This window comes from Mustela nigripes, chromosome 7 (genome assembly GCF_022355385.1).
Source record: "Mustela nigripes isolate SB6536 chromosome 7, MUSNIG.SB6536, whole genome shotgun sequence".
Classification (NCBI taxonomy): Eukaryota; Metazoa; Chordata; class Mammalia; order Carnivora; family Mustelidae; genus Mustela; species Mustela nigripes.
The window spans coordinates 105,891,030-105,905,766 of record NC_081563.1 but is presented as its reverse complement, the minus strand read 5'-3'; the positions used below and the strand labels follow the sequence as shown (position 1 = coordinate 105,905,766).

General features: G+C 38.9%; 1 protein-coding gene across 5 annotated transcripts in view; it reads left to right on the top strand.

The window, feature by feature from the left end:
* Positions 1-14,737, top strand: part of PLCB4 (phospholipase C beta 4) — a 409,496-nt gene that overhangs the window by 361,819 nt on the left and 32,940 nt on the right. For all 5 annotated transcript variants that reach the window (XM_059406549.1, XM_059406552.1, XM_059406553.1 and 2 more), the window contains 2 exons: positions 616-820; positions 14,637-14,725. In XM_059406549.1, coding sequence (XP_059262532.1) covers positions 616-820; positions 14,637-14,725 — 294 coding nt within the window. The remainder of the gene's footprint in view (positions 1-615; positions 821-14,636; positions 14,726-14,737) is intronic.

Sequence of the window (14,737 nt, the reverse complement as noted above, 5' to 3'; positions counted from 1 at the left end):
CAAGAGTAGATGTCTTGGATATAAGTTAATGTTTCTAGCTGCCCCATCTCACTCTATTTAATATCCCAAAATATTGGGAGTGCAAGGAAAAGGGAAAATCCAAATTTCTCTGTACGCTGTCCTTTATATGTGGAACATTTCTTCAAAGATACTTTCCATATTCTCAAAAACAGGCCAAGCTAAAAAGCAGAGAAGCAGCCCAGGTAGGAGGCAGACCACAAGATTCAAAGGCAAGGGCCCCGATTCCAGGCCCAGCTGTTCTGATCTCAGAGATTGAGGAAAGTCACTTGATCTCTCAGGGCCTCCTTTTGTTTGTCCATTTTTATGCATGGGGATGGGCAAAGATGACAAGGGTTGGACTGGTAATTGTTCGCATCCCTTTCATCTAAAATTTTCAAAGAGATGATTTCCAGGAAGGCTGTTCAATTGCTTTCTCAACGGCTTGGATACCGCAGCTTGGACCGTATCCTTCAGGAATCCAAATCGATCTTGGGCTTCTTTTCACTATAAAGGCACATTTAAGGGCAGTGTGGGTATGGTTCAGATTCCTCGAGTCAGGGCTCTTGGGGGCGGCTTCCCAAAATACCTCTGAAAGGTACCATTCTTTGTTTGCAGGTAATCCTCCCTGACCTGGCAGTCTTGAGAATAGCAGTGTATGACGACAACAACAGGCTCATAGGCCAGAGGATCCTTCCTCTGGATGGCCTCCAAGCAGGCTATCGACACATTTCCCTTCGAAACGAGGGAAATAAACCATTATCACTGCCAACCATTTTCTGCAATATTGTTCTTAAAACATATGTGCCTGATGGATTTGGAGGTAAGTTAAACATTTGAGTACAGAAGTCCTAAATTAGAGGATTATAAAATAATTCACCAATCGCTAAAAAAAAAAAAAAAAAAAAAAAAAAAAAAATGTTTCTACCAGTGCTGCCAACTCCTATAGCCTCAAAGAATTCAAAGATCGAGAGGAGCTTCAGGTTTCCTAGGAAGAAATGAGAGCACAAGACTGAATTATCGTTAAGGTTCTTTCTTATTTTAAAATACTGTAATTTTGTATGGTCTATCAATTTTTGCAAATATATCTGTGAAGGATTTACTTACATCGTCATCCAATGGGAGAAAGGACGTAAGTAACATGGAACCATAGATATCATTTGGTATCCCTAAAAATTTTAAATTGAACTCATGTATCAGCATGGATTTTCTTCCAAGTCCACCAGAGAGTTCAGTTGCCCAAAAATATCCGAGTCATCCATCCACAGGAGACCACCTTTGGTTTCACTAAGGTAATCAATGGGAGAAATAAAAACCCAGACCAAATCATAAGATTTTGCTTATATTCTAACATGCTAACTTTTTATAACCATCAATTAAGCCAAAAACATTAAAAGAAGACTAAGATCCTCTATATTCTCAGTCTCTTGAGCCCTAAAGAAACAATGATTATGTCAAATTAACCAAGGGTGCAAATTCTAACTCTCTACTCCTGGCTGGGTGACCTTGAGACAGTGACAACCTCTCAAACCCTCATTCCCTGGCCTGTAAAGTGAAGATGCTCCTACTGCCTCCCTCACAGCATTGTCGTGAAGGACTAACCCTTAGAGCACGTGACCTAGGAAGGCTCAGAAATGTGTGCACACACGTATGTCGGCTATCGATACGAATATCATTTCTGTAGTATGCTGGAACACATCATGGTTTTGTTTGGGGATTTGGGGGTTATATTGTGGTGGTTTTTTTTGTTTGTTTGTTTGTTTTTTAATACTGCTTGCATCTCTGAAGAGCCAATGTTCTCTAATCCTCAGCTTTACCAACCCAATTGCAGAGTCAAGAAGGGACATGAACCGTAAGGATTTTTTCAGTTACCAAATCCGGAGTAAAGACTCCTTCCTCCTCCTCCTCCTCCTCTGCTTTTCATTTAAAAAGAAAGCCTATATTAGAAGCCAGAACATACTGTAGCGGATATAAAAGCACAAAAAGGAGTCTGGGTGGGATGCCGTGGGGCTGGGTAAGTGGATAAGAAAAGAGACAGGAAAAACCTACAGTATGCTTTTAGGAGCATCAGCAGATGAATTATGCCATCTTCCCCATACTTGAGAGTGGGCAGTGCGCTATCCGTTATACATTTTCGAAATGGTTGTATAAACAAACATGGCCAAAAACTTACAAGTCCCTTTCCCTCTGCATGGGTTACTTTTCAGCTGGAACTCTCAAATTCATTCCAGAGAAATGGGCAGTTGGAATAGAAAAAGGGAAAGAAATAGTTTGTCCCGTTCCTACTTTGTGTCAAGCACTGTCCATCAAGTCCAAAAGTTGCGGAGAAGGGATGTGGGCGCCTGTAGGTCTGTGCTGAAGAAATGTCTGTATTTATAGGGCAGCTTCTTCCCAGGGTCTGCATTTGTGTACATATGGATTCAGATTAATCTCCTTAAAAATAGTCTCATATTTTTTTTCCTAGCGTGTCATTGTAGTCACTTACTTTATATCAGAAGCCTTTGAAATTTCTATACTGTGTTATCATGGGTGGGATTCCACAGTTCATGTCTTAACCTCAGTATGACATTCGAAGACTGCTTATTCAGAATTGTCAGTCATCTCTTTATGTGACGAAACTGAGGGCAGGCGCCATGAGCATTTACTTGAGGGACTTACCTGAGGAGAACAACATAAGCATATGAGAATCATCTCTTCCTCACTTTCTGATTTTCTCTATGACCTCTTGACTTACACAGTGTGTTGACCTTATTACATCTGAGTAACTAACCTCCCATATTCGGTTCTGAACATTTATGTGCTGAGCCCGCAGAGTAGGATATCTATGGAGCCCCTGTTCCCTAGAACATTGATATTCTATGTTGATTCCATAGGGGAAAGTTCAAAATGAAACTTGGCCGCCTTGCATACCAGCATTTTCTAGGAAACGAATAAAAACAAAAACAAAAACAAAAACAAAACAAAAACGGTAAATTGTTGATATAGATCTCAGATTTTTATATGGCCAAAGAAAGATAATATGGATTTATTCATTCCACAAATATGTTTGGTAGGTTTTATTCTGTAAAAGTCAGAATAGGGGCACCTATGTGACTCAGTCAGTTAAGCATCCAAATCTTGGTTTAGGCTCAGGTCATGATCTCAGGGTCATGGGATGGAGCCCCAGGTTGGGCTCCACACTCAGCGTGGAGTCTGCTCAAGGTTCTTACTCCTCCCTCTTCCTCCCCCTCTGCTTACGTGCACACACACGTGTTCTGTCAAATAAGTAAATAAAATCTTTAATTTAGAAAAGGCAAAATAGATGGTCTATGTATCAGAAAGAGATTCTTCCAGCACAAAGAATAAAAAGGTCGTCCATAAATCCACCACGTGGAGAGAGCTCTGTTGCCATATTGGTCTCTTTACTTTCAATTTCATTTCTTCTATTTTAATTAAATAGCGCTTACTGCACCTAGTCATTTAGACTCATTACTTCAGAGAGTTAATTTTTTTCCACTTAATAGACACTATTTTTCCATGTCATAGAAATATTTTTATTAGATGCATGAGATTCCATTTTATGTATTATCTGTACTTCAGTTTTGATAAACATTGAAGTCATTTCCATTTTTTTCTTATAAAAAATATTGTGCCTAGGAATCTTAAATGTAAAGCCTTGGGAATACTTGTGATCACTTCCTGTAGATGAATTCTTTGAAGTGGAAAGAGCTGCGTGTGGGGGGTGTGTGTGTGTGTGTGTATTTTAAGATTTTATTTATTTGTCAGAAAGAGAGCACAAGCAGTGGGAAGGGGAGACGGAAAAGCAGGCTCCTGGCTGAGCAAGGAGCCTGATGTGAGACTCGATCCCAGGACTCTGGGACTAGGACCTGAGCTGAAGGCAGACGCTTTACTGACTGAGCCACCCAGGTGTCCCAAGAGTTGTATGTATATTTAAAGCTTTAGATACAGATTGCCAAATAACCCATCAACAGTGTATGTACGAGATACAACTTTTGTTAACATTTACTGGTTTAATCAGTAAAGACAATTTCTGAGTAAATTCATTTAAACTATTTTTCTCAAAGGAAAAGATATAGTCATTATTATTTAGTACCTACTCTATGTGTAAGAGATATAAAGTTGAAAACATCATCTACACTTATCCTCAAGAATTTTCCAACCCTGTACACACGTACATGTACATATACATAAATGAGTGTAATTTATTATATCCGTGCCACAGGGCAGTACGCCAGAGGATGTTGGGGGCATTGAACTAAGAAGTTATTAGAGTGGGGTTGAGGGGTCCTTCAGTGGCCATGTTGAGACCATGAAAGATGAATCACAGCAGAGAGGTAAACTGATTTTCTCTTCAGACAGGGAAGTGCTGGACTATTTACATATTCTGAGGAAGCTAAAACACAGGGTATATGGTACTAAAACTGAAAAGTTCTGGTCCATGTTTGACGATGTATCATGAAAAGCATCATTTACCAAGAAGAGTGTTACTCTTCTTGTTGAATAATTTTGGCACCTTAAGGGAAATAGTCACATTTTCAGGACACTAAGTAATTTGGTAAGTTATGTTTTCTTAGCTTTTGAGTGGGTCCATTTCTCCAAAATTACTTAACAAGTTTAGACTAATTATAGAAGTAAGACCTCTTACACCTGACCAAGCGAACGAAATCTCAACTTTTATAATTCACCAAATGCTTAACCTAGGAATTAGGTATTTCTTTAATCTGACAGCTAAAACCAAGCAATTATCTTAAATCCATGGTATAATTTCATGCAGCATTATTTGTATGAAAAAGATCAGAAACAACCTAAGTCCACCAGTAGAGACTGGTAAAATATGGAAGGCCATTCTGTAGAAGATCATGTAGCTATTAAAAATAATGACTTGGATCTCAGTGTTCAGAATACAAATATGACATTCATTACCAAGAGAAAAAGTGAATTGCAAAATGATCCGATTGTTAGTTACAAAGATCCTTAACTATCTGTTTATACACGCACATGCGCGTGCGTGCACGCGCACACACACACACACACACACACACACACACACACATATGAAGTAGATAGAAAAAATTCTGGTAGGATATACACCCAAGTTTGAGAATAGTTATCTCTTTGAGAATAGAGGTGAGGTTAATGAATGAGGATTAATGAAGCTGACCCACTGCATTGGACAGCTTCCAGGAACATCACAGAGAACACAGTATCCCATATGGTAGGACTCTACTTATTATTTATGGATCATTTAAGTAAGCATATGTTACCTCTGTAAATTTCTAAAAATTGTATTTTGCCCTATTTTTCTATAACAACGGTGTAATATAAAAACAGCACAAAGAGTTTAAAATAGATATATATTTTGAATTTAGAAAAAAATAAAGCAACCTATTATGCTGCTACCTAGATAGTTCTTGGTAACATTTTTTAAATATTTTATTAATTTGTCAGAGAAAGAGAACATAAGAAGGAGTAGCAGGCAGAGGGAGAAGCAGGCTCCTTGCTGAACAAGGAGCCTGATGTGGGACTTGATCCCAGGATCCTGGGATCATGACCTGAACTGAAGGCAGACATTTAACACACTGAGCCACCCAGGTGCCCTCATTAATAACATTTTTAAATAAAAGAAAGTCAGAAATGTCTTAAAACATCAAAAGGTTATAAAACCTGAAGCCTATCTGTGCATATGTTATACATATGTATATGCATAAGTGTGCAGTCTCCGTGTATATATCACACACATATTTCTTTTTTTTTTTTAAGATTTTATTTATTTATTTGATCGAGACACAGTGAGAAAGGGAATACAAGCAGAGGGAGTGGAAGAGAGAGAAGCAGGTTCCCCACCGAGCAGGGAGCCTGATGTGGGGTTCAATCCCAAAACCCTGGGATCATGACTCGAGCCAAAGGCAGACACCCAACAACTGAGCCACCCAGGCACCCCGTATATTTCTTTCTTTTTTTCTTTTTTTAAGATTTTATTTATTTATTTGACAGACAGAGATTACAAGTAGGCATAGAGGCAGGCAGAGAGAGAGAGGAGGAAGCAGGCTCCCTGCTGAGCAGAAAGCCCGATGCGGGGCTCGATCCCAGGACCCGGGGATCATGACCTGAGCTGAAGGCAGAGGCTTTAACCCACTGAGCCACCCAGGCGCCCCAATATATTTCTTTCTTAATTAAACATCAAAAGATAATATAATATACCCTGTTCTGTGCTTTGCTTTCTTCACATAATATATCTTAGAGAACATCCCTGCCAATGCACATAAGACTTTTAAATTATTTTTGAAGGTTATGTACTATTCCATATGTGTATCTACTACTCTCTCTTTATCCATCCGTTTGGCTGGATCAGTACTCCCACCCAGTGCCTATGAGACTCCTATTCTCATTCACCATGGCCAGTTCTGGATTCTAAAAAAATTCTTTTTTTTTTTTCCAGTAATGGTAGTAAAAGTGATATCTCATCATTTTAACTTGTGTATTTACAATTATAAGTCAGATTGACTGTATTTCATCTGTTTCTTGGTCATTTGCTTTCCTTTTCCTGAAAAATACTCTCTAGTACCCTTGGTCGGGTTTTTTGAGTTTTGCTCTTTGGTTTTTTCGGTATGTTTATTTTGTTTTGTTTTGTTTTTTAAATTGGGTTGTTTATCTTTTTTTAAGTCATTATTCAAATCAAATTTTATTTTACTTCTAAGTAACCCCCCTCACCTCATATAACTTCAAAGCGGTGTCCAATACATCATAATGTCTAGATAAACTTCTCTGAAAGTAATGGTTGTGGATTCAACCACGTCTACTTTTCCTGGCCTGCCGGGATGCTGTTTCATTGAGGTCACAGTTGACAACACTGGTTGGAACCCAACACCTTAGGAGTAACCCCTCACCACAGCAATCCTTCCATTAATTTTTTTTTTCATTTGTATTTATTTGTAACAAGCTCAAGAAAAATCCATTGGTTCTATTTTCTTCTCCCCAACTTTGCCATTTCCTTTGCTGCAGTAAACTCTTGTCATGAACAATTCATCATCGTAAGAAAAATCATCTAATTCCGTGCTGACTACAAAGTTTCAGAATTCTAATGCATTAGTAATTTTACCACGATTTTCTTTAAGCACCAGCAACTCAGTGTTCTACATGATTTTTAAATGAATTTTAAATCTTGGTGACATCAGGTGGGTGGCATCATTTTTATAGAAACAAGGAAAATGTTCCTAAAAGGCTCTTCCAAGTTAAGACAGTTCCTTAGGGAGGGTTTGAGCATCGGCAGGACCTTTGGCTCACTTATTTATTGGGGTTCTGTGCTGTGAGATCACCAGAGAATGAGGAATCCCTCCTGATGGAGATAATTTCATAGATTTTTCAATTGCCCCTAACTAGTCTTACCTTCTCGCATATGGTAATCTTCAGAAGCCTTGAACTCTGGGTTGCCCCACTTCCCTCCCAACATGGGTCTAGATTCAGTATTTTCTACCCCGACCCTTCTCCTCTCCTGTCAGTTCCTTGTTTCTTTCCTTGCCCTGTAAGGAGACAGAGACAGGGAATTTAAGACAGGGAATTTAAGTTGTTGCTATAGAATAAAAACTCTCAACACACACAAGAAAACAGAGAACAAAGATGACTGCTAGCCCTTCTGAGCCGTCTCCACAGATGGTTCCGTTCCTAAGCCATGTGGTGGTAAAATATCTCTGGGCGAAAGAAGAGAGATCACGACTCTCAACTATCAAAAACTCAAGTTTCCACGTGAAAAAAAAACAAATGGTGACATTTAGAGAGGGATGACTAGGAATGAATCAAAAAGACTTTGACTTCTCCAGTATTATTTTTCTGCTAAACATCAAGTAAAAGAGCCCTCTTGTTTACCCCCCCCCCCCCACTCCTCTATGAAAGGAAAATGCTGGGTTGGGTGCTAAGGTGACTTTTCCTTTGTCAAATCCACTGAGCCTCGGAGCACTGGGGTTTTCTTTGCTGCTTTATCTGTAGGTGCAAATGTGGAGGACATCTGCGCCTACCCATTGCCCAGCTCTATCACTGTGAGCCATTGCTGCTGGTGGGAATTAAATGAGCATTAGTCTCTTGTGCCACCCACTGTTACTTTTGATGGGCTTGATTGATCACTTGCATAGGTTTCATGATCACTGAGTGGTAAGGAGAATAAGAGAGTTGATGCTCTGCTACCTGAATACAGGGCACATGGGCATTACATGGAAATGTTGCTCCAAGATGGGTTGCATGAGCTGCTCGGCACTCCTTCCCTGCGCAGTGCTCATCTCCCTTCTGTAGCTGGACATTTTGTTTTCTCTTCTGCACCTAGGCTGTTTTATGCAAGCAAAGAGGAAGCGGCCCTTTTTGCCAGCTCTGCTTTCTGCCTGACTTGGGATTCAAGATACACCAGGGAGGCTGGAGGGTGGGTGTTTCTTGTTCTCTCTGCCCGGCATCTTCCCAGGGTTGCTTTCTAAACCCTCTGCAAAGAGAGTGGAATGTCCCTTACATGACATAGCCCCAGAGGAGGAACATTGTTAATTAAGATGCCATTTCAGGGCTATGATCTCGGGATTTCCTGATAGAATTTAAAGCCTTCCATTTATTTTGTCCGCTCCTTGATGGATGATAAGATGCTTTCTTTATTCCATCAAATATTTGTTGAAAAATTGATTTGCATTGCAGTAGTAACCATTTTGATGGCTTCCTCTGAACTACAGAATATGTTGGTAAGAACACTAAAGAAAGAAGGAAAAAAAAAAGAACACTAAAGAAGAGTGCCCAGAATGGGGCAGGATGAATTATAACGACATTCCCTCGGGAATTGCCCAGCTAGGTGAGTTTAATCAGGCTCCTGATTGCATTCCTTGGGTTCTACTGTGGAACCCGAGAACACATACGCAATTCCCAGTCTTATTTGACCACAGGACCCTTGCACCAACCACCCCTAATGTATCTTTTCACATTCTAGAAATGCAGTTTGAGAAATGCTTAGTCATTTGGTAGAAGCTTAAGAGACCTCATCTAAAATCATAGTTACAGGATTTGTTATCTTCATTAACATCATTTTGTAGCCATTAAGGAAACACAAACTCTTCTGCTGCCTTTACCTCTTGCTAAGATAGTAGCAGTAGAATGGAGAATACGAGGGAACCTGAGCCAAGAGCAAGCACATGGAACCACACTGTCTAGGTGCTACAGTTGGTGCTCACCACCAAGACACCCAAGTTAAGTGCCTTGGAAAGCAACTGCTAAACAAGCAGACAAACCAAAGACAGAGCTCCCTTGAAAACCAGCAAGTATCTGGAAGTCTGTGCTGAGGAATTGCTATCTTCTATTCAGTTTGGGGGGATGCTTAAATTGATGCTTTCAACTCTATATGGGAATGAGGAAGGTGGGTAGGAGGGAAGGAGGAGGAAAAAACGAATATACATGGAAAGTCTTCACCAGGAGCAACCAGACTTTTGGAAATGGCACTAACCCTAGAAATAGATGGTATTTTTTTTTCAAGTACAAATAAGTCAAACTTCTGTTAGTCCAGAAGAAAGAAGCAAATGAGAAAAGGCAGACTGGTTCCTTTTTTAAAAGAAGGTTCCAAAGCCTGTGCATCCAGGAGGTTTCAGCTCACCCTGTGGGTTCTATAGAATCAAAGTGTGTGCACACATCTCTGCCCTGTTAGTAGGTCAGTGTGGCCTCTTCTTAGACACACCTAGCACACGAGTCAATGTTGACCAGCGTCTAAAGTCACTCTTGCCACAGAGGGGTGTCCCGTGGAATGCAGAACTATGTGGGATCTACCCAGCCACAATGTTCCTCTAATCATGGGGAGGATACTTTTGAAATACCATATTGGCACCAAAGAAAGATAACAGGTTTACTTAAATATGCAAATCTTTGGCCAAGATCATGCCAGATTTATTTTGGTGGAACTATCCCAGTTGCTACCCTCTGCACTGATCTGTTGCTCTGGCTACAGAATCAGCACCTGCCACCCCAGGGCAAATTCCTGTGTCCTAGAAGTACCTGATTTATTATTCAAAATTGCCAGGAATCAAGTGCTTGTTTTAAGTGGCCAGTTAACCTAAGCCTTGTTCAAGGCATTTTAGCATCTCATTTTTGTCCCATGTGATTCAGTTTGAACAAGCCTTATTTAGACTTTGTGTGTTTCTGTTATCATTTGATCAAAGACACTATTATATTGAGTTATATCGTATACTAGAAAAATATCAAAAGCCCACATAACTGTGAAAAAAGTATCTCATTTAAACTCTGAGTAACAAGGCAATATTTCAGGATCTGGGAACATAATTCTCCAATAGCTTCTAGAATTGTTAATACTGGTAATTGAAGATGGATTTAAGTAATGATATGTATCCAACTAATGCATAAATCTGTGGCATCTTTTTCTGATGTATAATTTAGGCTCTATCTACATAATCCTTCAGCAGATGGCTGACAAGGACATCTTAGCCAGTTTTCCATGTAATACAAAACAATATATGACCTAATTACGTATTGTTTCGTGACTCTTTTATAAAATACAGCACTTATGTTCTCAGTCAGAATTGTGCAGAATCAGCCCTCAAGGCTGGGACCAAGACATTGCTGCAGGGAACAAGAAGAATACTCTAGGGTCTGATATATTATTTGATCAAACCATGACGGGTCCTCGAGAGGTCTCCAGGGGCTGAGGGATGCTCTTGTTAACAATGAAAAAGCCTACTTTGCTTGAAAGATATACCCAAGAATAGAAAACTCCTTCGCTGCCATAATTTCAAGCTGACAGATGATCCCTTCTACATAGGGAAATGCTTATATCTTGCCTACCTTGGACTCAGTTGCCTCTACCATTTGTAATTCCTATGTATAAATTCCCAACGGAGCAATGATGGCCAATGCATAGGGACAACTCTCCACAGCTCTTTCATCAGGAAGAAGCTACTGAAGATGAGACCTCCACCCAAAAGCCAAAGATTTGTCATTGTCGATCTGTCAGGTGGGAATATAGAGACCCTTTTAGGCTGTTAGGCAACAGGCTTGAACAATGGAACCTCGAGCATGCAAACAGGCTCATTAAGCAACCTACTTCAAAATAACCATAGGCCCTAACTAACCAATGGACTACTCACAACCAGGCACAGTTATCAAAAAAAGGCAAAATTCATACGTTCCCATAACCTTTACACTCTGCCCTACAACTTCGACTCCTCCCTACCACCTTGTGGCAGACAGTCCCTCCTTTGCTGTCTGCTGCTACCTTGCAGTGTATTCAATAAACTTCTGTCTCCTTTAAAAACAACAAAAACTAAAACAATAGCAACAACTTTTTTCTCAGTTACCATTGGTAATCAGATTTGCCACAAACTGGAAGACTTGAGACAACAGAAATGTATTCTGTGACGGTTCTGAAGCCTAGAAGTTTGAAATCCTAGATTTCAAACTCTTGGAGAAATCCTTCCTTTCCTCTTCCTAACTCCTAGTGGTTCCTGGCAGTCCTCAGTGTTCCTAGCATATAGCTATGTTATTCTATTCTCTGTCATCTCCTAGCCTTTTTCTCTTTGTCTCTGTATGACCTCTCCTCATCTTACAGTGGCACCAATCATTACATTTGGAGCCTACCCTAACCCACTGCAATCTCAGTCTTTAATTATATATGCAAAGACCCTATTTGTAAATAAGCTGATGTCCCAAGGTCCCCCAGTAGTCGTGATTTTGAGGGCAGTATTCAACTTCCTATACCCTCTTAATTCGGCTATAGTTTCCTTGTACTCATTCCTTCCATTAATTATTCTTAAATATTTTAAAGCTTATTAGGAACAAATTTTGTTAGTGATACTCATCAAGTATATAAGTTTCTATCTTATTTATCTAAACTACAGATTCTCTGATAAAAAGAAATGACCTCTTTCTATATTAACATATTTCTTGCAAAGTCATATTTCATTAAAAATAAATTGAAAGTCCATCTAAATATCTAGAAGTAGAGAATAATTTGGTACATAAACTCTATGAAACATTATTCATTCAATAAAAGTTCAGCTTTAGAACTATACAGGTATAACCTAATAATGATAAAAGGAGATTATATAATTTTAAATAAACCATATAAAATATGTATTCACGTGGAAAACAATGACACAAGAGTATACAAAAAGAGAAGTAGTTTGGTTAGTTTGGAATGATTATGGGTCATTTCACACGTTAAGGTCTTGCTTTCTTGGCTTTATAATCAGCTGGAAGTGATTAAGTGTTACATGCTATTCTTACTGAAAGGACTACCAGTAACCACTGAAAAATACCATATATATCCTCCAGGCCTTCAGCCTAATTGCACTGAGATATTCCAGTGGGAAGCCAAGGCAAAGTATATCCAGTGTGGGTGTTTACAGGTAGCGCCTCCCCACCACGGGCAGGGGGTTCAGTGCACACAGTCTGAGTTTCACCTTGGCCTGTAACAGTGTGGACAAGGGCAAGGAGGAGGCATCTGGGAGTCAGACACAGATGCATTAAAGGTCCTGAGCCAACTCAGTGAGTTTAGCACCAGGGCTAGTGGGGTAGTCAAGCTTTATCTGTTTATATGGGACCCATACTGAATGTCATGGTATCTCCTTTGGAGTCTTCCTACAAAAAGGGAAAGTTGAGTCTCATAACACAACAAGGAAGCATTGATACTCAGAATGTGGGACATTTTATGGGATACCTGATATGTGTCCTCAACAAATGTATGCATTATGAAAAATAAATAGTAGCAGGGACTAATCTAGATTAAAGTCAGTTCAAGAGACTTAGTTATCAGGGACCTTGTATGGGCTTTATAGCTTGATTCAAACAAACTGTCAATAGGGGAAATAAAAAGATGGGCCATTTATTATATTCGTGATTAGGAATCACTGCCAGCTTTGTTGAATATAGTGCTGCTTTTTCAGAAAGAAAGAAAGAAAATGCGCTTTTTTTAAGAGTTGCATAGAGAAGTAATTAGGAATGAAATGTTATAATGTCTGGAATTGGCCTCAAAATGTGTCAGCAGAGAGAAGAGAGAAAGGAAAAAAGGGAAGGATGACTAGATAAAGGAGATGTAGTGGGCTGTTTATAACAGTTAGGGCTTCAACAGTATATGGGGGGTTATTTTAACTTTACTTCTGTGTATGCATGAAAATGTTCATAATTTGGCTTAAAGTAGGTAAATGTAGCCTTAGAACTTTAACTTCCAAAAAATGATTATCTGTCATTTTTCTTAAGCAAGATTTAAGAGCTGATTTGGTCACATCCCCCATTAGGAGACAGAGAGTTCTTAGGGACCTGAGTGATAAATAGAGTCAGACCTTCTCATATAGCCCTGGTAGGAGAAAATAAATTGATGCAACTTCTTTGGAGGGCAGCTTGGCAATGCTATGACCAAAAGGACAAATACCCTTACATATCATTCTAACCTCTAGGCATTTATGCTATGGATACTGCAAATGTCTCCTCTGAGGTTTGACATTCGAGGATCTTCCCTGCAATACCTCTTTATAATAACAAAGAACTGGAAGTAATCTAACAGTCTGCCAATAGGGAACACTGTTAAAGAAATGGTAGTCATTCTGAAAATGGAATATTGAAGCAGTCCTTAAAAGTAATACAGTAGACCTACATTACAGATAAAGAAGTGTCTCCAAGAAATGTGAAGTTTAAAATAAAAAATAGGTACAGGAAACTGTGAGCCCATTTGGAGTTTGGTTTGTTTGTTTTGTTCTTTTTTTCAATAAGGATGCAAGAAATGGTTAACAGTATATACAAAGGGTAGGATTGGCAGGAGAGGAGATTTTTACATTTTATATGTTTGAATGTTTATCATGTACATGTATTATTTTCTATTATAAAAGGAAATATATATATATTCAATGGAGAAAAATTATCTTAAGTCTATAATTGGGGGGGTGATTTTACTGGAAGAAATTGATGTATATAGAGTTTTTGAAAATTGTAAATTATGTACTGTTTTAAGATAATGAGCATAATATTACCTCTGTAGTATTGGTAAATAATGCAAAATTACATGAGATTCTACTGAAAAATACTTGGAACTCCTCAATGACATTATGTAAAACATGAAATTTTACCATTTTTAAGGTGTAGCTGAGACAATGCAGGAGAATACTTCATTTTAACTGCAATGGAACCAAAACTGGCTTTAAATATGTATTAGCCTTCTTACCTAAAAATAAGACTTAGATACCAGTGGTGTCTACTATGTTCCAAGCACTTTTTGCAGTTATCATCTCATTGAATATTCATCAAATCCCTTCAGAGTGGGAGGTATCAGCCCTAATTTTCAGATGAAGAAACTGAGCTGGAGACATGAATCAACTTGCTTATAAGTAAATAGTCAAGAACTCAAGGCAATTCACTTAGCCTACCCTGCCACACTGTCATCTTTATTTGGGTGAAAACCGAAGAGAAAATAGGAGAAAGTCATCTGACTTTTGTCCTTGCCCTTATTTTCTTGTTTTCTATGACTACTGTGCTTTCCTAATTCTGTCTTATGTCCTAGGTGAGGGTACTTAACAGAACACTTAACAGAGGTCTAGGATTATGAATTGTTCATTAGCTGAATTTTCCTGTGTGTGTACAGTAAAACAGAATCAGCAGCCCCTTGACTTTTTTTTTTTTTCCAGATATCGTAGATGCTTTATCAGATCCAAAGAAATTTCTTTCCATTACGGAAAAGAGAGCAGACCAAATGAGAGCTATGGGCATTGAAACTGTAAGTAGCAAT